The sequence below is a fragment of the Solea solea genome, chromosome 2 (genome assembly GCF_958295425.1).
Source record: "Solea solea chromosome 2, fSolSol10.1, whole genome shotgun sequence".
Taxonomy (NCBI): Eukaryota; Metazoa; Chordata; class Actinopteri; order Pleuronectiformes; family Soleidae; genus Solea; species Solea solea.
In genome coordinates this window covers 911838-938045 of record NC_081135.1, presented here as the reverse complement: position 1 = coordinate 938045, position 26208 = coordinate 911838, and the positions used below count along the sequence as shown (strand labels likewise).

Genomic DNA, 26208 nt, shown 5'->3' with positions numbered 1-26208 from the left:
AGGAGGAGGAGGAGGTGAGGGGGAGTCTCTTGCTCTCTCTCACTCTCTGAGTCACTCTGACCGTCATCAGCCTCGGACCAGACCACCTCCTCCACTCTGACCGCTGTCCCAACACAGAGAGGTAAGAAAACACACACTCACACACTCACACAGAGGAGGTTTTTATTTCAGTGTGTGTGTGTGTGTGAGACACACACCTTTGTTTAAAGCTTATTGTTGTTGTTGTTGTGTTACTTTAAAGAAGTTTGTTCTGCTGTCAGTGATCTGCTGCTCTCAGGCCTGACACACACTCTCTGAGGCAGCTGTCACCTCAGGTATAAATAGACTTCACACACACACACACACACACACACAGTGATGTCAGTTACTTTTTTAAAGAAATCAAATGTTATCAGCAGCTCAGAACCAGCTCACACACACACACACACACACACACACACAGGACTCACACTAGTTGGCGATGGTTGGTTGATAGTGTTTAGTTGGTCTTTGATTGTGGTTGGTTGCTATCAGTTCCGTTGTGGTTGTTTGTTTGGAGTTAGTTGTGGTTGATTAGTCAGTTGGTTGGCTGGTTGCTGCAGTTGGTTGTTTGTGGTAAATTAGTTGGTTGTGTTTGGTTGGTTGCTTGGGGTCAGTTAGTTGTTGGTTGTGGTTTTTCTTTGATTAGTTGTGGTTGATAAGTTGACTGGTTGGTGGTTGTTTGCGGTAAATTAGCTGATTGTGTTTCGGTGGTTGCTGCAGTGCGTTGTTTGTGGTAAGTTAGTCGTTTTGTTGGTTATTTGTAGTTAATTAGTTGACTGGTTGGCTGATAGTTGGTTGATAGTAGTTGGTTGGTTGATAGTGGTTAGTTGGTTGGTTGATAGTGGTTTGTGGGTGTTGGTTGGTATCAGTTCCATTGTCATTGCTTGTGGTTGGTTGTTTGGGGTTAGTTTTTTCACTGGTTGTGGTTGGGTTTTTTGGTAAGTTGTGGTTAATTAGTCGTTTTGTTGGTTATTTGTGGTTGATAAGTCGGTTCGTTGGCTGATTGTGTTTTGGTGGTTGGTTGTGTTTGGTTGGTTGACTGTTGTTTTGAGTCAGTTGTTTTGTTGGTTGTGGTTTTTCTTTGATTAGTTGTGGTTAATAAGTTGACTGGTTGGTGGTTTTTTGCGGTAAATTAGCTGGTTGTGTTTGTTTGTGGTTGGTTAGTATTGCTGGATTGGTATTGAATTGCATTGTAATTAGGTGTGGTTTTTCTGTGGGTAGTTAGTTGTGGTCCATTAGTTGTTTGTTTTTTAGTTAGTTGTGGTTAATTAGTTGACTGGTTGGTTAGTAGGTTGGGTGGTTCACCAGTTTTTCTCCACGCTCAGGGTGAGGGATCTCGGTTGCCATGGCATCGGCCAGTGAGAGCGATGACCGTGGCGATCAGGCTGTTCCTGATGGAGGTGAAGAGGAGCGGAGCGTCAGAGGAGTCCAGTCTCAGTACCTGCGCTGCTCCTCCCCCAGGTGAGACACCACTTCCTGTTTCCTGACGTTTGTTCCAGATTAAAAGCTGCTGACTGAGGACTGTCTTCTCCTCTCTGTGTCTCAGTTTCTCCATGGTGTCTGAATCCAGATTCTCCACCATCTCTGGCTCTGACGCTGCCAGCATCTACATGGAGCCCATTCACCTGTCATCAGCCATCGCTGCCAAGAAGATCATCAACGAGGGTGAGACTGTGAGTGTGTGTCACTGGAAACACTAGAAGTCCAGATCTTAACATGTTCATGTCTTTATCTCACTGTGAGACAGACTTTTCCAACAGGAAACTGAAGTTTGTAAACCACTCACTCTCCCACACCAAAGCCCATAGAGAAAATCACTGATTTTAACATCACTGCACAGGGGAGTTGTTGATCCACTGCTGCCTCCATCACTCACTTCACATGTCTTATTTTGTCAATTCGGCACAGAAGAATATCCATTAGCATTAGTTATTAATAATAATAATAATAATGTCATTATGACATTACACATTACACATAACATCATGTTTTTTTCTGACCACCTGACTCAGACTCACTTCATCATTGTCATTTGATCTGTTGGAATAACAACTGTCGCCTGAGTTCAGTTTCAGCTTCAGTCTTAAATCAAATGAGAAGTTGAAGTTGATGAAAATGACTCCTCCCACCTCCACATTCAATCACTCTCATTATCTCACATGCTCGTCCATGTTTCACTCCTTCACCTTGCTACCCCACGCACACACACACACACACAGATGTAGGTAGATGTTTCTCATCGTCACAGTGATTGAGTGAATTAGCCTGTGTGTGTGTGTGTGTGTGTGTCCTGCTTCACATTCCTCTTCTCACATTATGTCACATTATGTCACATTAATGGACGAGCCGTGCTTCATCTACAGCCGTGACAGTGAATGTGAAGCGATGGTTAGCGCTCCATCGTCTCCACCATGGCTTCATACTTTTACGTGATGTGATATATGCAGGAGCTCTGTGTGGAGTCTCCATAATTCATGCAAGTATGCCGTGTGTTTTCCCAGGACTGGGTTCATGCATACTACAGTATAATGAGTATCATTCATTTAAGAGTTTTTGTTCTCATTTTCAACTGATATCTCAGGTTTTTAACAAAATCTATGTCTTTAAGAACACGTTCACGTCTTTATCTCACTGTGAGACAGACTTTTCCAACAGGAAACTGAAGTTTGTAAACCACTCACTCTCCCACACCAAAGCCCATAGAGAAAATCACTGATTTTAACATCACAGCACACAGGAGTTGTTGATCCACTGCTGCCTCCATCACTCACTTCACATGTCTTATTTTGTCAATTCGGCATTTGAAAACCCAAGTTTGGATTAACATCAGTGAGACAAAGTGACCACACGAGGCAGCAGAGGACCAGCAGCTCCTGTGTCCCCGCAGCTAAAATCACTGTTTTTTTCTCTGGGCTTTGGTGTGGGAGAGTGAGTGGTTTACAAACGTCTGTCTCACAGTGAGATAAAGACGTGAACGTGTTCTTCAGATGTCGCAGACTTGAACTGATGTCGATGTTATGAGTTGAGTGTTTTGTTGAGTGACTAAAAACCAAAACAAAACCTCCTCTTTTTCCTCAGAGCTGCCTCCTCGTGTGCGCACAGAGTCCATTCCGGACTCCGTGCTGGAGACCGCAGAGGAGCTGATGGTGGAGGACCTCTACAACCGGGTCAGGGACATGATCGACGACCGCAGTCCCTACAACACTCCCTGTGTGCTGGACATCCAGAGGGCCATGGTGCAGGACCGTCTGGAGGCTCCCATGAACCCGGTGGATGAGGTGTGGCCCAGCATCTTCATCGCGGAGAAGTGAGTCGTGTGTTCACTGAGCCTGCAGAAGATCCAGGGCTCCGTCTGCTCTGGTCACTGAACATCAGAGAGGAGGTTTCAGGTGTTCTGCTCGTTCATTCTCAGATCTGTTGCCGTCAACAAGGCTCGTCTGAAGCGAATGGGCATCACCCACATCCTCAACACCGCCCACGGCACCGGCGTCTACACGGGCGAGTCCTTCTACGCCGGCATGAACATTCAGTACATGGGCATCGAGGTGGACGACTTCTCCGACGCAGACATCTCCCTGCACTTCAGGCCTACTGCCGAGTTCTTGGACGAAGCTCTGCTGACGCACAAAGGTGAGAAAGACCTGGTCCTGGACGGAACTTAGAACCTAATAAACATCAGATTCCAGGTGTTATCACCATGTTCTCCACTTACAGGAAAGGTCCTTGTGGTGTCTATGATGGGCATCAGTCGCTCTGCCGTCCTGGTGGCCTCATACCTGATGATCTTCCAGCACATGTCCATCATGGAGGCGTTGACGTCCGTCAGGAAAAAACGTGCAATCAACCCCAACGAGGGTTTCCTGAAGCAGCTGCGAGAGCTCAACGAGACCCTGATGGAGGAGCGCGACGACGACGACGACACGCTGAGTCAGTGCTCAGTCATCGACGCTCGCGCCCGCGCTCGCATCTTCAATGACGGTGGAGATGATGATGATGATGATGACACTGACGGGGAGGACGACCAGAGTATGGTCCAGGTGAAGGCTAACTCCATCATGATGGAGGAGGAGACAGATGGACAGAGTGTGATGAGCAGCGTGGCCTCCTCTGCAGCCGCCGCCGCCCTCAGGAGCGGATCGACTGCCGCTCAGCACGGATCCACCGGCGCTCCAGAGGAGTTCGTCCTCCCCGACCACGAGGCCAAGGAAGACGATGACGACGGTCTGGAGGGAATGATCCACGAGTGGCAGAGGAGGAACGAGAAGTATCAAGACGACGACTGGCTGGAGGCGCAGCTGAACAGCGACGGCGAAGACGAGGAGTCTCGCGCAGGAGGCGAAAGACCGAAGAGGATGAAAGACGGCGCGGACGCCGACGTGGAGAGCGTCACCAGCGAGGAAGTGCGAGCGGTGAAAGAGCGGCTGAAGCGTCGCGGCAGGCGTCCGCCTTCAGACGCCATGTCCACCTCCAGCTGCACGAGTTACTCTGACCTCTGGAAACAACGGCTGAGAGAAATTGAGGAGCAGGCGGCCTCACGCTACCGCAGGAAAGAGGAGGAGGAAGAGAGTGAGAGCACTGTGACAGAGGACGGAGGAGGAGGAGGAGGAGGAGGAGGCGCTAAGAAGAGAATTGAAGACGAGGTGCAGAGCATCCTCTCCGACACCAGCTCCATGTACAACTTCTGCCAGAACAACAAGGAGAAGCTGACGCCTTTGGAGCGCTGGCGCATCAAGAGGATCCACTTTGGCTGGAACAAGAAGGAGAACGAGGACGGAGAGAAAAGTTCTGTAGGAGACGGAGAGAAGGGCGAGGGAGGAGCGAGGACGCCGTCCTTCGAGGACGTCAACCTGACGGCGTATCAGGCGTGGAAGCTGAGGCAGCAGAAGCGTCTCGGGGAGGAGAACACCGAAGAGATTTTGGAGATGAGTCGAGGCGAGGACTCTGCCACCGTCAAGAGGAGGCAAAGACGGGAGGAGGTTCTGGAGCGTTCCAAGAAGAACTTAGAAGAAAGTCAGTCCCTGTGTGGCTGGGAGAATGAGAGCTGCGTCAGTGGAGGTACGATTCCACTGTCAGCCTTCTGGGCCGGAGCCGGAGTCACAGGACCGCCGAGTGTCTCCAACGACGACAACGTGTCCGTGCTCAGCGGCAGATCGTCCCTCATATCTTCAGTGTCGCAGCCTCGCAGCTCGAGATCAGCGCAGTCTGCGGTTCCTCCCATCCTGCCCGTTCCAACCGTCCAGGGCCCGGGAGGTGAACCCATGGTCAACCTGGCCAGCATCCAGAGCTGGATCGCTAACGTCGTCACGGAGACGATCAAACAGAAGCAGAGTGAGATGAGTCTGCCTCCTCCGTCACGAGCAGGATCACAGCTCAGCTTTGGTGGTGGAACCAGTGTGATTTCAGGCCGAGGAGCCGATGAAGACAAAGTGTCCTCGCTGAGTGGAGCGTCTTACTGCAGCGGTCAGTCCCAGGTCCGTGGGAGAGCGGAGTCCGTCCTCTCAGGTGTGGGGTCCAGCAGCGTCTCAGGGCTCAGCAGTAAAGGTTCAGTGCTGGACTCCACCTACGGCTTAAAGAAGAAGAAGATCACCACCACCAGTGTCCCGCTCTTCAGCCTCTTCCAGGACCAGGTCAACCTGGGCAAACTGGACGCTATGGACAAGGAGATCAAGTCTGGAATGAGGGACAAAATGGCGACCTACGAAAAGAAGAAGATCCTGGAGGACAACAAACGTAGCACCCTGTACAAGAAGAAGAAACCAAAGGAGGATGAAGACGAGGAGGATGAGAGGAAGAGGAAAGAGGAGGAGTTTCTGGAGGAGGCAAAGAAGAAGGAGAAACCAGCGAGGACGTATGGTCTGTCTGGCTGTCTGAATCTGAAGACGGCTCTGGAGAAAGACAAGGACACCAGCGTGGACGACTGGCTGAAGAGTGTCCGGCCTCCTCCGAGGAGATCGGCGGCCGGAGCAGGAGCAGAAGATCCCTACGATGATCTCGACGCCTCCGCTTCTGAATTTGATTTCTCCAGCCGCGGGGACGAAGAGGAGGAGGAGGAGGAGACGTACGGCTCCAGATCCAGATCCAGATTACGAGCAGATCTGAGCAGCGAGGAAGCGGATTATTCCTGCAACGGTTTCACACAAGCACGCGGCTACGGCAGAGCGGCGAGATCGTACGACGCTTACGACGGCGTCGACGAGGCGCCGGAGAGCCACGACGACTTCTCCACCAGGAGGAGGTACGCTCACCACACGCGGTACGACGGCGGCGAGGCCGAGGCCGGCGGCAGGAGAGGGAGAGCCACCAACGACGAGGAGGAGGAGGACGACATCGCGACCTTCATCGCTCAGACCAGACAGAGGGTCAGAGCTCGGGCGGCTGCAGAGGCAGAAGACGACGAGGTCCTCGCTGCGTGGAGAGCACAGCAGGAGGCCAAGTCACAGAGTCGCAGTCAGACCTAGAAAACTCAAGAACACTTCACACGCGAGCTTTTAGCCGGCGATCGTGAGCCCGATCACGACCACGTTCAGCGAGTGAAGAACTGAACCATTCTGTGAACAAACCTTTTTATTCAAACTGATTCTAACGATTCATCTACACCCAAAACAACCGCTTTACCAGGAGGTCCTCGCCGAGCCGAGCTAGAGCTGTATCGTGTAAAAGCACCAGGGGGCGCCGTTTAAAATAATCAGACGTCTGAATGTTAGTTTTGACTTTAATGTAACTGTGACAATCACAATGTTTTCAAACCTTGAGTTTATTCTTAGAGTTTGTTTTTTTTGAGGCGATCCGAAGAAACTCACTTTTTCTCTTCAGCCGTTTACGTCACATTTGCAGTTCTCCTCCAGGGCCACACGAGGGCGCTTGGTCTTATTGTTTCAGCAGCCGTTTGTGTCATTAACCATAATAACTGCAGCTGTGAAGCGTGAACTGCACCATAAATGCATTTATTTGCTCTCATTTATTGAGTGGTGTCAATAATCAATTTAAATATTCAGAAACACGTCATTGTGATGAAAAACTTCACTGATTTTTACTGTAAATTAGCTCGTAAACATTTGTTCTCTTGAAACTCGTCTATTTTCACACGACATGACGAGAAAGTCCTGAAAATGAAATGGTCTCTGTACAGTCACGTAGTTTTATTATTGCAATAAAAGATAAATGATGAGTCACGGCTGCGTTCTGTGAGTCATTGTGTCGACTCAATACAAAGTCACAGAGAAATTATTGTAATTATAAAGCCTAGGGTTGTGTTATAATAACATTTAGTACATTATGTCGTTTTTAAACATGACTTTAATGAATCAGCTGTGTGATTGTTATTTTCAGATTAAATTAAACACAGTTGTGTCACGTTTTTCTTCTATAATTGGATTTAAACAAGGAGCATTTTGTCTTAATCTATGTTCAACACTCCTTCTCTTGCATTACAGTGCCGTCTAGTGGACAAAGAGAGCACTGCTTTTGACATTTCATCTGAAAATATGATTTACTGATTCTGATCAAATAATCAATAAAATCTGTCAGATTACATCTATACTGACTGTGATTTTAACATCACACACACACGAGCTGTTGATCCACATTAAAAAAAAAACCCCTGAATTATCCATTTAAATTAGGCCAAATAGTTAATTAGCAGATAAATAAATTGCATTTTGTAAATGCTGAACATGTGACCTACGTTACTGTTTAGTTTTAATGAAAGAAAATGAGGACATTTGTGTTTGCAGCTCCTCGGTCGTCAGGTCGTCGGCTGCAGGGAAACGTGACGGAGGACAGAAGACAAAAGACAGAAGAGCCGACAGACGACAAGACAGACAAGACAGACAAGACAGAAGGACGTCAGGCGTCAAAGTACAAAAGCGCGTCGTACAGAAGGATCCAGAGAGGAAACAACACAGGGTTTGAGGCCCTGATGAACTTGTGATTAAACTCCCTTTATTTCATGAGCCTGTGTTTGTGGATGAGGACCGACGTCGCTCACATAAACACAAAGAAAAATCAAATATCGTCAATGAAAGCAGGAATATGTAGGTTTCACTGGGTCGCCAGCATTAGATCAAACAAACGTCACCATCATTCATTTACAATTCTCTACTTATTTCTGTTCAAATTGTGCAAAAACTCAACTTTTTATGCGGCTACGTTCATACTAACTAAATCTGGTGTAAATCTTCATGAAATTGTAAATTTGAGCAATAATTGAGCATTTCTTCTTTGCCTGTTGATTGTTTTGTTATTTACATTCACTTCTTTCTGCAGATTTGTCAATAAAAAAATGAATTTGAAAGACTGTTGCTCATCTGTTGATGTTTCACTGCAGTTAGCACGTAAATAAATACACGATTAGTGAGTTACAATGTTATAGTTTGCCTGTATGTCTGTCTTCTTCTTTTTACATCATTTAGAGTTTACATTTGTCAATAAACTGAAGTGAACTACAAGTCCCACAATCCTCCGCTCGCTCGCTGACGTCACAGGGACCCCGGACCCGGCGTCGCTCTGTCAGCAGCTGTGGCATCGGTGTGTGTGTGTGTGTGTGTGTTTTGAGTGTTTTTGGGGACACTTTTCTTCACCCTCGTGTTGTTTCGTGTGATTTTATCACAGGTAAGTTCATTGGAAAACACGTTCTTACGAGTTTGACTCGGGTTTCGAGTCAAACTCGGATGTTTTAGCTTAGTTTTTTATGATCGTAAAGTTAGCCGGGCTAGCTAGGTAGCTTTCAAGATGGCCGCCGTGCAACAAAAACAAACGCTTCAAAATCAACGAAGACGTTCGTTGTAAAGTAAACACAGTGATTTTAATGTTCCGTAACATTCACACTAAACTCACTAAACTCAGTAAACTCAGTAAACGTGTGATAATGTGCTTGTTTAGAGTGTGTGTGTGTGTGTGTGTGTGCGTGCAGCCCGCAGCGATGACACCGCCGCTGCAGCTGCTGTTATCCACAGGAGGAAGAGGAAGAGGAAGGAGGTGATGATGATGAGGAAGAGGAGGAGGAGGATTACACGCAGTTAGCTGACGGAGCGACAGAGCCGAGCCCAGACTCGGTGTGTGAGCCGACAACCGGAGCAGGAGCGGGGACACGGAGAGGCGAAGATGCCGCGGAGGAAACAATCCAACCCTCAGCCGGTGAAACGTGAGTTCTCCCTCCAGCTGTTTGTGCTGGATCACGTGCGTCACGAGACTGTCGTTCACTGTCACACGGTCACACGTGCACGCGCCGTCTCCGTTCAAGGAAGTGCAGTCTTTTCTAAATTCACGCGAAAGACGTTTTGCTGCCGTTTGAACGAAGAGTTAAAGTTTGTCAGAGAGAAGCTGCCGGACTGGTTTCACGTGTTGACTTTACACCATGACTTCTTCCTCATTATCCAACACACACACACACACACACACACAGAGAGAGAGGAAGACTGTGGAATTAAAGGGATCGTTCACATGTATTTAAACACCGAGGATTTCACAATAAGACGAGGCAGCAGTGGATCAGCAGCTCCTCTCTGTGTGTGTGTGTGTGTGTGTGGTTTACAAACTTGACTTTCCTGTTGGAAAAGTGTGTGTCAGTGAGTGAGTGAGTGAGTGAAGACGTGAATGGTAGACTTAATGATGAAGTGAATCTTTGGTTAAAAGTCTCTTGAGAGTGTGGATATTATAGACTCTGTGCACACTTGTAAAAACACAAACGGTGCATTTAAGTGCACGCTTGTGTGTGTGTGTGTGTGTGTGTGTGTGTTAGATGGACTCTCCACTTCCTCTCCTCCTCCTCTCTCACCTGACCTCCTCACCTCCTGCTCTTGTTTTCCTTCCTTTCTTTCTTTCTTTTTTATCTCTTCCTCTGCTCCCGTACTTCACCTCATCTCACGTGTTTGTCTTTTATTTTTTTAAACCAGTTGAACTTAAGTCACAGGAGTTTAAGTTCCTGCTCTTTTTTTACCAGAACACGTGTGTTTTAAAGCTGATTCTCATCCTTTCTTTCACTTCTCTTCCTTTTCCTGACTCCCAGCTTCAGCGTCACTCCTCCTCCTCCTCCTCCTCCAACTCTTCCTCCTCTGAACTTATCTCATCCTCACTGATTTCCTCTTGCCTGCAGCCTCTGCTTCCTCTGCACCTCCTCCCTCCTCCTGCTTCTTTAACTTCATCTTTTCCTGTTTCTTTTATTGAAACCACGTTCAGCTGCACACATGGTTACACTTTAGTCAGAATGAAATAAGAGTGGCAGCACTTAGTCGATTACTATATAATACATCAAACTTCTCATTGTTTAAGGAAGAAATCCCTGCTTTCAGTTTCTTAAATGTGTGGAAATCTCTGGTTCTCTCGAGAACATGCAGCACTTTTCCTTTTTAAATGATATTAAACTTGTTAGTTTTTAAAACAGTATTCAAATAAATGCCTCTCTCGACAGGGATTTATCACATTAAAAGTTAGTGACACGTTATAAATGGTGTGTGTGTGTGCGTGTGTGTGTGCGTGTGCGTGTGTGTGTGCGTGTGTGTGTGCGTGCGTGTGTGTGTGCGTGTGTGTGTGTGTGTGTGTGCGTGTGTGTGTGTGTATAGTGGAGTCGGAGGACGGGGTGGTGGCGTGTGAACCCAGTTGCCTGGTGTTGGAAAGCGACTTCCTGCTGAGTGGAGAGCTGGAGTTTGGAGATGCAGAGATCATGGGTCTGGACAGAGAAGCCGGTGAGTCCCACAGAATCTCTCAAACTCATCATTTATTTCTGCTTTTCAAAAACATGAACCCTGGTGTGAAGACTGTGTGCTTTCTTCAGGTATGACTGTTTTCTCTCTGAGCGTGGAGGAAGACGAAGAACCCTCCACGTTTCCAGCTTTCCTCTCGTGTAAAGGATGTGGTCAACTGCTGGGAGACACTCCTCTGGGAGCAGGACTCGATCTGGGTAACGGCTTTTCATTCATCTCTCCATATTCTCACGTTTCAGATTTCACATCAGACGAGTTGTTGTTGTATTAGAGGACAACACTGTGTCAGCGTCAGTCTGCTGTGTCTAAAGACTTTATCTCACTGTGAGACACACTTTACAACAGGAAGCTGACCTTTGTAAACCTGTGGGCTTTGGTGTGAGAGAGAAACTACTGAGACAAAGACGTGAACAAGATCATTCTGCTATAAAATGAGTTGACCTTTGTACCAGGTGTGGGTCTGGACCTGGGGGCGGAGCTCTACTGTCTCAGCTGTGAGGAAGGCGTCCAGCTCGCGGCCTCTCAGGTGGAAGGTTCGACTCCGTCGGACACTTCCATCAGCAGCGCCTGCGACAGGAAGCAGGAAGACCCCCCGGCGAAGCTTCACTCGTGCTCTCTGTGCACCTTCACCTCGCGTTACTCCAACCACCTCAAACGCCACATGAGGATCCACAACGGCCTGAAGCCGTACCTCTGCCCCGTCTGCCCGTACGCCTCCGCCCAGCTCGTCAACCTGCAGCGCCACGCGCGCACGCACACCGGGGAGAAGCCGTACCGCTGCCCGCAGTGCAGCTACGCCTGCAGCTCCCTGGGCAACCTGCGGAGGCACCAGCGCATGCACACGCAGGAGAGACCGCAGCGGAGGGACAAGGAGAAGAGACGAGGACGACAGAAGAAAAACCACGCTGATGCTGAAGAAGGTGAGCAGGACGTTAGGAAAAATGACATCATGTTGTACTAACATAAATACTTTTTTGTCTCATATTTTGCAACATTTTTAAAGAAGGTAAAGTGAAGCTCAGACGTCAGGCTGTGAGAGGAAATTCTAATTGTGTAAATGATGACACGCCCAGAATCACATGAAACCATAGAAGTTATTACATGTATTTGAATTTTAAGAGAAGAGGAAGCAACGAGTCGAAAGTAAAAGAGTTTTAAAATGAGGAAGAGGAACGAGCGACCTAAAATTAACCTCTGTACAATTGATTCATCCTCACTGAGTCCAAGTGTTTTTAAAACTAACTGTTCTTAATGAGCTGTTCTTCCTCCATCATCATCATCAGTGGTGTCAGACCTGACTCTGAGAGTCTCTCAGGACTCTGGTTACCTGCACACGTTGGGAGGCCTGGGCTCTCCCTCCGCCCCCCTCCCCGTCCTCCTCTTCCCCCTGTGCTGCCGACTGTGTGGCCTCACGCTGGAGGAGGCCGACCTGGAGGGAGACAAGACTGAGGGGGAGGACGAGGAGGACGGGGACGCACAACAGGTATGTTTCTGTTTCAGTTTCCTGTTGGAAAAGTGTGTGTGACAGTGAGATAAAGATATCGTAGATTTCTTTGACTTTTGTTTTGTCATTTCTTCTAAAATGCTGAACTGTCCCTTTTCATATTTCCTTCAGCTGTGTCGTCGTTGCTCGTTGGACCTGCCGTCTAAAGACCCGTCTGCGCCCCCTTGTGGCGCCACCTTGCCTCGTGGATCCCGGCGTGGTCGGCGAGGGACCAAAGTGTACCGCTGTCCCCACTGTCCCTTCCTGTCCCACTACCCCAACCACCTGGCGCGCCACGCCCACACCCACTCTGAGGAGAAGCCCCACAGCTGCCCTCACTGCCCTTACACGTCCTCCCACCTGGACAACCTCAAGAGACACCTGCGCGTGCACACGGGCGAGAAGCCGTACCAGTGTCCGTCCTGCAGCTACGCCTGCGGGAACCTGGCCAACCTGCGGCGCCACGAGCGCATCCACTCGGGCGCCAAGCCGTTCCACTGCGGCGTGTGCGGCTACTCCTGCAACCAGAGCATGAACCTGAAGAGGCACATGCTGCGGCACACGGGCGAGAAGCCGTACGCCTGCGCCGAGTGCAGCTACACCACGGGACACTGGGACAACTACAAACGCCACCAGAGGAAGCACGGACACAACACGGACAACTGGGACAAACACGCGCCTGACACCGGCTTCAGCTGGAGCGGAGACGCCCAGGACGCCCAGGACGCCCAGGACACCCAGGACACGCAGCAGCAGCAGCAGCACACCTAGTGTGTGTGTGTGTGTGCGTGTGTGTGGGGATTAAGGCACACGCGTCAGATTAACACCTGGATTATCTTCATTTCTTAAACACTTGTGATGACATTAGCACATTATTCAGTCAATGCAGTGTCCTCAGGAGAGCAGCTGCACAAACCTGTGTGTGTTCTTGTATGTGTTGCCTCTTTAGGACCTCCTTCTGTCATAAACACTGACCTTGTCAGGACCAGTAGTCCTCATGGAGACCAAAACCTGGTCCAAAACTAGTTCTGGTTAGTTATTAACTGGTTCTGGTTAGTTGTGTGTGTGTGTGTGTGTGTGTGTGTGTGTGTGTGTGTGTGTGTGTGTGTGTGTCTCAGGTAGAATCTCAGGTGCCTTTAATGAACTGCACTGACTTAATCCACAGAGGCATTAACATACGTATGGATTAGACACCAGATTATTCCCGATAATTTTTATCGAGTGTTGCGATAAACGTCGCCCAGAGGTGAGCTGTCGTTATCGGGATAATCGCGAACGGAGAAAACGGTTCATATTTCACACAAGTGACAAAGAGAATGCTGAATCACTCACACTCCAAACACAGTCCTAGTGATTTATTACTGTTTTATTTAAGTGCCACAAGGGGGAGCTGCATCTTTTGCAGTCATATATCGTTTTCTATCTTCTGATTAAAGCTCCGCCCCCATAAGAATGGAAGTAATATTATTGTTTTATAATGTTAGTTTTTTTTAACATAACATTTTTTCCGACAAGGCTAGTAATGTTTTTTTTTGTTTTTTCTACGTTAGTCGCATTAGTTCGTCGTTATGGACGTCGCGTATTTGTGCACAAAATACTTGCACCCGATAGATCCCACCCCTATGATTAAAGCTCCACCCCCGAAAACACTGGAAGTCACGTAAAGTTGTAGCACTAGCAACGTTTTTGTGACATTTTTTCTGTAATTTGTTTTTTTATTTTTTTAACATTACTCTATTTTTTTTTTTTTTTTTTTTTATTTACAGAAAAATGTGAAGGCGAAGCACAGACAGTAGGCTCCGCCCACTTCTACTAAGAATGTTTAGTTCCCGGCCAAAATATAAGTGCCAGTAACTGTAAAGTGCATTTTAGAGCTATTTTATTTAAAAAATGTTCTTTCAATTATCGCAACGATGTTTGATCGTTATATTTGCGATGTTTTGTTTTGGTCGGGGTAATCGTGACTGTAAATGTTCGTAACGTGCAAATGTTCACCGGGCTGAAATCGTCGATAATCTATGTTTAGTTCAGACAGCAGGGGGCGTCCTGTGTTTAAAAACAACTAAAGGATTTTATTAAAAATAGATAAAACTTTAAAGGTATAGTTCAGAATATTTTTTGATGTGTGGATTTATGTGTGACCTTTATTCTTAATCGGCTCATGTCGCCCCCTGGTGGTCTGTTTTTGTCTTAGAACAAGAATTGAAATACTTTTATATCGAGATGAGTAACATTTGCGACAGAATTTTGTTGCTGTTTTCATCTCAAGATTTAGTGAAAATGACTTTTCAGGGAAGTTTGAGTGAAATTTAAATTTATTTGACCAAAAACAAACATTTTACTCTATTTTTTTTTATTACTTTTGTTTTCTTCTTCTTAAAAACAAACAAACTCAGGCTTTAAGTAAAGAAATGTAAATATGAAAACTGTGAATTTTTCCTTCTTGTTGACGTTGTTTTTGTTTAGTTTGGATTATTTTAACACCTGGTTTGTCGTTGGTGGATGAAATTCTGGCACTTTTCTGGAAAATAAATCTGAAAAAGATAAACGTCAATGTGTGTGTGTGTGGTCATGTCTCGTTATTTAAAGGGACAGTTCAGGGTTTTTTCTCGTCTGTGTGTGTGTGTGTGTTGGTATTGTATTGACAGCCATCTTGAACTGACTCATTAATGACAAATTGCAAAGTCTTAACCATGTGATCCGTGAGCCTGAGACTTATCTTCTCTACACCAGCGGTAGCTGTCAAGACATAACAGTCTGACTGAAGCTACTTCCTGTTTTCACACTGTGTTCGCAGGAAACACCTGCTTCACACGGACCGAGGTGGAGGGACAAGGACACTGAGGGACATGTGGTCTCTTCGTCTCGGGGTGATGTCCCCTGAGACGTCCTCACCTGCTCAGAAAATCACCTGACATGAAACTTAAGCACAAAATAACTAAATATGTACGCAGCAGTGAGGTGTTCCTCAAGGATTCATTTAAGGCCCGTTTTTATTTTCTTATGAATAAGAAAAAAATGACAGTAGAATAACGGTAGAATAAGGCGTTCCTCAAGGATCTATTTAAGGCCCGTTTTTATTTTCTTATGAATAAGAAAAAAATGACAGTAGAATAACGGTAGAATAAGGCGTTCCTCAAGGATCTATTTAAGGCCCTTTTACTATTTCTTATGTACAAGAATATCGTCATAGTTTTACCTCATATTCTCAAACATTCTTTTATTTTTTTAGTTTCTCAGAAACAAGAGTTTGTGGTGTACGTTTTTCTGTGTGGTTTTCTTCAGATGGCCACACCCTCCTTCAGAGTGACAGTCAGTCACTGTGATGGTGACACACTGATGTGAGCTGTTTCACATGAGTGCAGCTTGTATGTAAAGCAGGGTGAGTCCCTGTGTGAGTCCCTGTGTGTGTGTGTGTGTGTGTGTGGTTTTTATTTCAGACCGAGGAAAACAACAGTAAACATCGTAACTCATGGGTTCGGTGAGTAAAAAACTATTATTTAGTTTGTGCATGTTTTTAGGCTCTTAATGAAAGACTCACCTCATTCAGAATCAGATCAGAATCAGAAGAGCTTTATTGCCAAGTATGATTTGCACATACAAGGAATTTGTTCTGGTGTCATTGGTGCGTAACAAGCATACAACATTTTTAAAAAAAGTTAAGTGAAACAAGTATACGTATATATACACAGTATATAAATGTTAAATTAAAGATTTACATTACATCTGCATCAGCTTAAGTCTACGATATCTTAAGAAGATATTTGTTACTTGATTTATTGTCACACCGCTTTTTGTCAACGAGAAACTCAAGCTCACTCTCCCACACCAAAGCCCATAGAGAAAACCAGTGATTTTAATGTCACACACACACACAGGAGTTGTTGATCCACTGCTGCCTCCATCACTAAGTTCAAATGTCTTATTTGGTAAAATTCTGCATTTTGATATACGTCAGTGACACAAAGTGACCACACGAGGCAGCAGTAGCCCAGCCGCTCCTGTGTCGCCCGTGAGCTAAAATCACTGATTTTCTCTATGGACTTTGGTGTGGGAGAGTGAAAGTTACTTTTCTTGTCAGAAAAATCAGGAAAAATCTGGACATCACATCACTTTTTTGACCGAAGTCTGTTTTTCCAGAACAATTCTCAGCCCAAGTTGTTTCAGGGCGACATCGTGGAGTTCCCACGGAACAAATACTTCTCTCATTTTGGAGTTTACTACGGAGAAAGAGACGGCGTTCCGTATGTGGCTCACCTCACCTGTCGAGGTTTGTTTCTTCATCTTTATTTGAATTCACACACATTTAGAACATTTATTTCAATGTGGTTGTTTGGTTTTGTCAGATTCCGACGCCAAACTCCTGCTCTTTGGTCGAGCTCTGAGGTCAAATGTGAGACTGGACCCTCTGGACCTGCTGGGGAAAGAATACAAGGTAACACACACACACACACACACACACACACATTAAATGTGTCAGTGTTGTTGACCGTGTGTCCACCGCGTGTCTCAGGTCAGTAACATGTTGGACGACTCGTTCCCTCCGAGGGATTTCCCCGACGTGGTGAAGCCGGCCATCGACAACCTGCTGGGCACAGAAGTGACCTTTGACATCCTGTTCCACAACAGCGAGCACCAGGCCACGCTGCTCAGATACGGAGTGAAGCGGTCCCAGCAGGTCAGTGGGCGGAGCTACTGTATGTCATCATCATCACCATCATCACCACAGCTGAGCCAGGATCAGTTTGTTTATGTCAGATTAAAACAATCGTCCAGACAAAAGTGACACCGTTTCAGTTGTACACAAATATTTACAAAATTACAAAATGTTATGTTATGTTATGAAAAGGAATTGTGGGAATCAAATACTGGCAAAGTTAAAAGTAATGTTTTATTAAAATATGTTTGGAATCATCCAGAAAATGTAAAAAGAAGTGTGAGTTACCAAAAATATTTACAAAATGACTTTTTACGGAAAATGTTTGACAGAAAAATATGTCAGGCATTTTAAAAAGTCATGTTATATAAAATTTTGTTTGGAGTGTTACAAAAAAAAAACAACTAACATTACCGGAAACTTTTATAAAATAGGATAAGAATCAAAAATATTTACAAAATTACTTTTTTTTTTTTTTTTTTTACAAAATGTGATGTTATATAAAAAGTATTTTAGGAAAGTTACACAAAAAATTAGATTGTGTATCAAAATATTGTCCACAATGTTCCCGAAATGTTGCAAAAAAACCAACACATACACTACTTTTATAACACTGATGCAAAAAAAATCCAAAAATATTTAGAAAGATTGTATACATATATATTTTTGGGATGTTACACAAACGTTTTGGGTGGGATATGAAAAAAAAAAATCACAAAATGATATTGAAATGTTGCATTAAAAGGATTTAAGTTATCAAAAATGTTACAAAAAGTAATGGTTTTTTTTTAGAAAATATGTCATGAATGTGTTGTATGAGACAAATATTAATTCAAAATGTAATTTTTATTAAAAACAAACAATAAAATAAATAAACAAAAAATTGGGGCATCAAAAATTCCATAAAATGTTGAATTTTTCCAAAGTATTCACACAAAATGTCACAGAATGTTCTTACGTTATAATCTGTCGTGTGTGTGTGTGTGTGTGTGTGTGTTTCCAGATAGAGAGAATCTACAAACACATCATGCCGGCCTGGAAGAAGCCATTTGAGAAAAAGGAACTGTGAGACTTGACCTCCACCACCAGAGGGCGACATTGTTCTCTTGTACGTCAGTTAAAGTTGTGACTGATGTTGACTTGGAACTTTTACACATATATATATATATAAGCTAAAAAAGAAAAGTCAAATTAAAAATCCTATATTCACCTTTTAATTGAAAAAACGATCAACTTTGAGATGTAATAAAAACAAAAAGACGAGGTTGTGTTCAGCACATGTGTGACTATCACACTTTACTGTCAACAGCCACAGAAGTGAAGGTTAAACGTAGTGTTTTATCTTTGTAACTTCCTGTTTGTGTCTTCGTACATTTTCTATGAAAAACTCATTTAAACGGCGTTGTTTTCATTTCAACACACACGAAGAAGACGACGTCGATAAACTACTTCCGGCTCAAACGCCAGCGGGAGAAGACAGGTTCGTACAAATCCGTTTTTTTCTGTTGCGTCATTTCATTTAAAATAAAGTTAGTATGTCGTTCAAAATCACCTAAAAACACTCATAGTTTAGTGTGTCGTCCACAATGAGATAACAACTATGCCGGGTGAACATGACATTGACATAGGGTTTTCAAAATAAAACACGCCCAGCAGCTACGTTTCAGAGACGTAATATCGAGACTTTAATCGACCAAAGGATCAACTTTGAGATGTAATAATAAACTTGAATGTCCATAAGTTGTGACGAGGTTGTGTTCAGGACGTGTATGACTACTTTCATACTGTAAATCACACGTTTTTACTGTACAGTTTTAGAGAAATTTCAAAGTAAAAGTCCCATATTGGACCTTTTAATCGACAAAAATAATGAACTTTGAGATGTAATAAAAGCACAAATGTTCATAAGTGCTGGAGAAGACTGGCGAGGTTGTGTTCAGGACGTGTATGACTACTTTCATACTGTAAATCACACGTTTTTACTGTACAGTTTTAGAGAAATTTCAAAGTAAAAGTCCCATATTGGACCTTTTAATCGACAAAAATAATGAACTTTGAGATGTAATAAAAGCACAAATGTTCATAAGTGCTGGAGAAGACTGGCGAGGTTGTGTTCAGGACGTGTATGACTACTTTCATACTTTAAATCACACGTTTTTACTGTACAGTTTTAGAGACATTTCAAAGTAAAGGTCTCTTATTTACACTTTTTAATTGAAAAATTAGCAACAGGACATCTAAACAAACACACACACACACAGAGCCTCACATTTAGATCGTTTTTATTGAAATTTCGGTTCATATTTTTGCTCCACACGCGTTGATTTGAGGTTGTTTCTGTAGAAACTGGACCTCGTTCACCATCACTTTATGTGTTTTATTAATTCCTTAAATACAAAACATCATCATTGTCTTTTAAGATAAGATAAAAGAACATGTTTGGGTCATTCTGATGTGAAGGGGAACATTTATTTATGAGATAAAGTCAGAAGTATGTGACTAAAACATCACTATTTAATGATTAAATAAAGTCACAATAGTGAAATAGTCATAGTGATGAGATTAGAGGCCAAAATTATGAAATAAAAAGTCACAATTATGTGATAAAATATCATGATTGTTATTATAAAAACAAGTCAAAAGTATGTGACTAAAACATCACTGTTAAATGATAAAGTCAATTATATGATTTTAAAAAGCCAATTAAATCGTAAAAAATAATAAAAGTCAGAATCTCTAAAATAAAATCACAATAGTGTGATGAAAAATCTAATTTGTGATTAAAGACGTCTAAAATCTGAGCTAGAAAGTCAAAATCATGAAGTTCAATCTGGCCAAACTTGACTTTATGTCATAATTTAAACTTTACTTTAGAATTGTTTTTATTATTCATGACTTTTCTTCTTTGTGTTGCATAATATTGAGCTCCCACATACATTTATGTAATGAATAAATATTGATGTTGATGAACGAGGCTCAAAGTTGAGTTCACAGCAAACAGGAAGTAGAACATTTGCGACAAAGTAAAGACATGAGTGTGGATTTGTCTCTTTGTTTCCATTCTATTCACAGTCACATGTTAGGACACGATAAAGGACTAAACCGCAGAAAACTGACACCTCATTTCTACATGTTCACATACTGAGTGAGGTCACATGACTCCCAGAATGCTTTATGCGCAAAACAGGTACAAAGATCACAAAAAGAAAACAACAGCAATAACAGAAAAACAGCCAGAAAATACGAAGTACTAATGATAATAATAACAATAATAATAAGAATGCAGCCTTTAAAGGGAAAGTTCAGGTTATTTGTAGTGTTGTTGTTTGAGGTACTGACGAAAACCACTTCACTGTGCTTTAGTGTGCGATATCTACGTCACATGTTCACGTCTTTATCTCACTGTTAGTTTGTAAACCACTCACTCTCCCACACCAAAGCCCATAGAGAAAATCGATGATTTTAACTCGCGAGGACACAGGAGCTGCTGGTCCTGCTGCCTCGTGTGGTCACTTTGTGTCACTGAAGTTAATCCAAATGAAGGACTTTAAATGCCGAATTGACAAAATAAGACATTAGAACTTAGTGATGGAGGCAGCAGTGGATCAACAGCTCCTGTGTGTGTGTGTGTGTGTGTGTGTGATGTTAAAATCACTGATTTTCTCTATGGGCTTTGGTGTGGGAGAGTGAGTGGTTTACAAACTTTAGTTTACTGTTGGAAAAGTCTGTCACACAGTGAGATAAAGATGTGAACGTGTTCTTAAAATACTGTAGATTCAAGCTGACATTTATTTCATTTGATAAATTATTTTGTAAAGGGGTTAAGTGAAGTTTGGCGACTCGTCACTCTCCCACACCAAAGTCCATAGAGAAAATCAGTGATTTTAACATCACACACACAGGAGTTGTTGATCCACTGCTGCCTCCATCACTAAGTTCAAATGTCTTATTATATGACTTTGGCATTTGAAAACCTTCGTTAAAGTTAACTTCAGTGACACAAAGTGACCACACGAGGCAGCAGTAGACCAGCAGCTCCTGTGTCCTCATGAGCTAAAATCACTGATTTTCTGGCTTTGGTGTGGGAGAGTGAGTGGTTTACAAACTTCAGCTTCCTGTTGTAAAAGTCTGTCTTACAGTGAGATAAAGACGTGAACGTATTCTTTAATCTCGTCGATTAAAAGACGTCGATTGTATGAAGTGAGTCTTTTGTGAAGTGGTTAAAATCGTTTTTGCGTGAGTTTCCGGGTCCTGAACGATCCCTTTGTCTTGTAATTGCCTTTTGCCTCATAGGAAGTTGTGTGATTGTAGTTTGTTCTTGTGTGGCTCATTGACAGACAGTCGCTTATTATCAACGTTATTTCCATTATTATTATTATGACAGTTATTTTTATTATTATTTGGATCATTAGAGCAGCTTCTTTCATCACAGTCGCCTCAGAAAAAAACATTTATATCAAACATGTTTAAAAACAAAAAAAGGCTCAGAGAGTTTGGTTAAAAGTAATAATAATAATAATAATAATATAAAAATAAAGGTAGCACAGTATGTGTGGCCTCATTGCTTTGTTTTTGATTGTCTTGTGTTTGGTTTGGAGGAGACGACGTTAGGAGAAATCCCACACACACTCAGCAGCGTCACAGGTGGTAGTGGAGGAGGAGGAGCAAGGGGAGGAGTTACTGGTGTTAACCGCTTGAATGGCGGGTGACGTGGGGGCGTGACAGGAAGCGGCAGGCGGGCAGGACACTGGAGGGTGGTCAGGGCTGGACAGTGGCACGGCCGGGTACATGAGGCTGAGGAAGGAGTCTCTGGTGTGTCGCTTCACCTGTCACCACGACAACAAGAGTCTGAGACACCACGTCACGCTGTTTGTAAACAACCACGACAAACACACTCACCTGTTTGAAGAAGGCGTGGCTTAGCAGAGCAGACGCTGACGGTCTGTGGACAGACAACAACAGCAACGTGAACACACAACACATGAACGTCATTGTCCTCAAACGTGTGTGTAAATAAAGTTTGCTGACCTGTGCTCGGGCTGCTGCTGTAGACACTGCTGCACCAGGTTGTGCAGCGTGGCCGAGTGGTTCTTGGGGGCGGGGCTCTGCGGTCGGTCGGTGGGCGGAGCTGTGGCGCTGTGCGTCAGACTCCCCGTGGCCACGCTCTCCCCGATGCCGGAGTCCACGCCGGAGCGCGACACCTTCAGACTGCCCAGCTCGCCGAGCGGGAAGGGGGCGACGTCGAGGAGGCAGCAGTGAGAGCCGCGCAGCTTCTGCAGCAGCATCTGAAACAAACACACTCACGTTTGAGTGAAGTCAGCCTTTAATTTAATTTAATTTAATTTAATTTAATTTAATTTAATTTAATTTAATTTAATTTAATTTAATTAATTAATTAATTAATTAATTAATTAATTAATTAATTAATTAGTTAGTTAGTTAGTTAGTTAGTTAGTTAGTTACCTGAGTGGGCGGCATGTCCTGGAAGGGAACTCTGCCACTGACCAGTTCACACGCCACGATTCCTAAACTGTAGATGTCCGACTGTACTCCGTAACCATGCAGGTCCTGCTCAAGACAGACATCAGGGGGCGACACACACACACACATTCACACACACACAGACACACACAAAAAGCCGAAGCTGAAAGTTGAAAAATCACATAGTTGTGCAGTACGAATACATTTTAAACTTTAATAGTTTTTTTTGCACGTGTTTTAGGAGCAGCGTCTCCACGCGGGAGTCCTGACCTGTCGCAGGAGTTCGGGGCTGAGCCACGGCAGGAGGGCGGGGCTGTGGTGAGGCATGTCAAACACCGCCCTCATCCTCTTCCCCTCGCGCATCATACTGTAAACACTGTGGAGGCCCGAGAGGTAGACACGCCCCTCTGCTGACAGCAGGATGTGACTGGCCTTCACCCCACTTACGACAACAAAAACAACAAACAAACACGGTAAAAAAATGTAACCTTCATCACCTCGAGGCCAAAAATGTCCAAAAGTTATTACTGAATAAGAACTCGATAAACTTTTTATTAACATTAGTAAAAGCAATAAATATGTTTATTAAGCTACATTTATTCCTTATAAACTCGTAATTATTGGTAATAAACATGTTATTAATGTTATCACAGGTATATACACTCGAAACAATGTGTCTCATAAGAGTTTATAATTTTTTTAAAGCAATAATAAATGTGTTAACTATACTTGATTAACACTTAGACTCACTGACTTGGATAAAACATCTGTTGACATATTATATGTGGCTTAATAACAGTTAATAGGAGCTAATAATAGGGACACTTAAGTTGGGTTTCTAAGTTGACACTTTATGTACATAAGGTGATGAATGTAACATTTCTTTCTTACTCAGTGTCAATTTCCTAAAAGATAAATGGTGAAAGGTTGCATGAGGATTAAAAGTCATGATATATTATCTTCTACGGCACTGACCGGTGAACGTAGCCCATACGGTGCAGGTATTCCAGCGCGTGCAGGACGCCGTTCAGCAGGTACGCGATCAGCGACTCGCTCATTCCATCAGGGAAGTAGGTCCTCAGTAACGTGTCAGCAGAACCTGCGGACACGAGTGAGAGCACCATCATCTCAGCTTTAGAGGGGAACGTTCTGAAAGGTCTCAGTGTGACTGTGCGAGCGTCAGCTGACCGTAGGCCATGAGCGGCGTGAGGACCCACAGCTGACAGCAGGAGCTGAACACCAGGCGGGACGTCAGCAGGTTCTGCTGACGGAAAAGTCTGGAGAGCAGAACCTCGTTCTGGAGACAAAGAGAGAAGAAACACGCGTGAGCTCAGTTCCATTGTTCAAACCAGGCAGATGAACGTGTGACTGACCATGAGCTGCAGAAGCTCCTCCTCCGTGCACTCGTCCAGGTTGGTGCGTTTGATGGCCACCAGCTGACCCGTGGGCCGGTGACGACCCAAACTCACCTGACTCAGGTTGTTGAAGCCTCTGCCTGGAAAATAAAAGATTCCACTCAGCGCTGACATGACAAAGTTCCACGCCTGTGTGTGTGTGTGTGTGGGGCCTGGCGTTCTCACCCAGCTCGGACAGCAGCTGGTAGTGGGCGGGGTCAGCTGATAAGCCTGTGATGTCATCGCCGCCATCCGGTCCCTGCAGAGTGAACTCAGAACTGTCGCAGCTCTGCACAAACAAACGCACCACGTTTTTATCTTCGTTCACTGGTTACAAACACACTGGTGCATTATGGGAAATGTAGCATCCAGTGTTTTCATTGTGGGGATTTTTTGGCTTCTGCTGCACCAATTCACTTGAGTGACTGATGTATGAATTTGATTCTTTTGTTCTATAATCTGATATTGTGAAGATATAAGAAAAACTAGAGCGTCAAACAAAAGTGAGTAAACAGATGAATCACCGGCAGTTTAAAAGTGTCTCATGTGAGTTTTTAGACTTTACAGAAGTGCGTCACATGTTTCCGTTGATATTTAAACCACGCTGCAGCACTTCCATAAAGCTGGTAAATGATGGATGAAGCGTGATGACAGGATGGGGGAGGAGCATCAGTGTCTCCATGGTAACAGTTGCTGTGGCTACTGACCAGGAAGTGGTGACTGGTGTCCTCATACTGCTCCTCCAAGTCCATGGGCTGGACCTGAGTGTGGGAGATGCAGGAACAGTCCTGCAGGGGGGAGGAGGAGGAGGGAGGAGCAGAGGTGAGACCTGCTCCTGCACCACGAGGGAGGAGGAGCAAACATGGAGGGAGAGGAGGAGGAGGCAGCAAGGTAGAGGAGGAAACATGGTGGCAGTGAGCAACAGGAGGAGATGAGGCAGCAAGGGGGGGGCATGGAGGCAGCGAGGAAGAGGAGGTGGAGACGAGGAGGCAGCAAGGAAAAGGAGGGAGACGAAGAGGAGACAGTGTGGAGGAAGAAGAAATAGAAGAGAAGGAATAAAAAGAGGATGAGGAACAGGAAGAGGAATAGATGAAGGAGGAGGAGGATACAATAACGTGCAAAAGATGAGCGAGCAAGCATGATGGGATGTGTGGACGCTCACATGGCATGATGGACAGATAGATAGAGCGATAGAACGATAGATCAAACAAATACTGGAGCCTCCCGGTTTGTATTTCAAAGACTCGTCTGTGTCTAAAGAGACTGAAACACACACACACTCACCAAGAAAGACATGGAGTCCTTTTGGGTCCAGTAAAATCACAGCAGCTGTCATTCATTCGTTCACAGGCTGCAGGGACGAGGAAGGAGACGAATGTGAGACACGTTCATGTAAACACTCATCCTCTCACCTGCATCATCTACACATTCACAGGAGACCGAGCACTTTTCTGCATGGAAACAAACACATGAACCATGTTCTACAAAAAGAAAAAAAACAAGTTTTAATTCGTTTAAACATGTTTTACAGCGTCTGTGTGCTTTAGTTTAAATTCTACATTATCACATTAATAATGAATGAATGACTTGTTTTTTTGTAATTTCACTTTGTTTGAGAAACGGGACATTGAAATAAAGTTCATTATGATGGCGTACATTAATACACATAATAACATGATTCGTGTTTACGTCATTGTCGTGACACTTGTAAACATGCTATATGCTACATGCTACAAACACACAGCTCGGTTCGCTCACGTCGTTCCGAGTACGAAGCTAACGTTAGCTCACGTATTAGCCGTGTTTCACGCGCATCAAGTCATTTGAATGATTGTTTTGATTTATTTTGTGTTCATTCACAGACAAACGAGTCGCGAGGACGTGAATAATCCTCTCACCTTTCTGACGTAAACAGCTCACAAACACGCAGGAAATCCCCGAAACAACAGCAACAACTGCGCTTTCTTCACAAAGTCCATGTTTTCTCTTTGTTTCGCGTCTAAAAAAGAAAGAAATTAAATCAAACAGTGATAAAATCACAGATAAATCATCCGCTGCTTTTTTCCCCTTAAAGGACTTTTAATTTGACACAGATAACCGTCGATGGACTGGGACGTCACCAGAGCACATGTCGCACAGTGATGACGTACACGAACCGTTTCAAAACGCATCACAGACAGAAATGATCTTTGTTTTTCAAAATTAAAACAAATAATGACTGAGGTTTTGCTGTGATTTTATCTATTGATTATTTTATTCTTCGGTGTCATAAAATTGTTTTAAAAAAGTTTATTCGTGTCCTAAATGTCTTATTTTTTCCCACAAAGTTGAGGTAACTATTTCATTTATCTTTTCAGGCCTTTACAGTTTGTTTAATATATATTAATTGTAATTATAATATATTAAAAGCATAATTTATGAAAATAAGATAATAAAATAATATAACTTTTTTTTAAATTATAAAATAAAATA

The 26208-nt window shown here is 44.1% G+C and overlaps 4 protein-coding genes across 5 annotated transcripts; 3 read left to right on the top strand and 1 right to left on the bottom strand.

The window, feature by feature from the left end:
- The first annotated feature begins 15 nt into the window (after positions 1-15).
- Positions 16-7193, top strand: dusp27 (dual specificity phosphatase 27). The gene is made up of 6 exons (XM_058654739.1): positions 16-121; positions 1347-1482; positions 1568-1686; positions 3100-3328; positions 3434-3651; positions 3736-7193. Exons 2-6 carry the CDS (start codon positions 1367-1369, stop codon positions 6477-6479), a joined length of 3426 nt encoding a protein of 1141 aa, XP_058510722.1. The 5' UTR covers positions 16-121; positions 1347-1366; the 3' UTR covers positions 6480-7193.
- A 1297-nt stretch (positions 7194-8490) lies between these two features.
- LOC131476231 (zinc finger protein 513) lies at positions 8491-14758 on the top strand. Of its 2 annotated transcripts, XM_058654740.1 has the most exons (7): positions 8491-8631; positions 8933-9163; positions 10581-10703; positions 10793-10918; positions 11174-11641; positions 12005-12204; positions 12337-14758. In XM_058654740.1, exons 2-7 carry the CDS (start codon positions 9124-9126, stop codon positions 12973-12975), a joined length of 1596 nt encoding a protein of 531 aa, XP_058510723.1. In that variant the 5' UTR covers positions 8491-8631; positions 8933-9123; the 3' UTR covers positions 12976-14758. The 2 variants fall into 2 exon arrangements, with proteins under 2 accessions (XP_058510723.1, XP_058510724.1); XM_058654741.1 differs by having other exon boundaries at positions 8493-9163.
- Positions 14759-15365: 607 nt separating this feature from the next.
- plaat1l (phospholipase A and acyltransferase 1-like) lies at positions 15366-18023 on the top strand. Its single transcript, XM_058622796.1, has 5 exons — positions 15366-15685; positions 16345-16474; positions 16551-16639; positions 16718-16882; positions 17865-18023. The coding sequence occupies exons 1-5, from the start codon at positions 15677-15679 to the stop codon at positions 17928-17930; spliced, it is 459 nt and encodes a 152-aa protein (XP_058478779.1). The 5' UTR covers positions 15366-15676; the 3' UTR covers positions 17931-18023.
- Positions 18024-19899: 1876 nt separating this feature from the next.
- stradb (STE20 related adaptor beta) lies at positions 19900-25858 on the bottom strand. Its single transcript, XM_058623192.1, has 12 exons — positions 25635-25858; positions 25021-25087; positions 24444-24524; positions 23923-24025; positions 23716-23837; positions 23531-23639; positions 23318-23441; positions 22613-22784; positions 22325-22429; positions 21890-22146; positions 21761-21803; positions 19900-21687 (listed from the first exon to the last, which is right to left on the bottom strand). The coding sequence occupies exons 2-12, from the start codon at positions 25030-25032 to the stop codon at positions 21469-21471; spliced, it is 1347 nt and encodes a 448-aa protein (XP_058479175.1). The 5' UTR covers positions 25033-25087; positions 25635-25858; the 3' UTR covers positions 19900-21468.
- Positions 25859-26208: the final 350 nt, after the last annotated feature.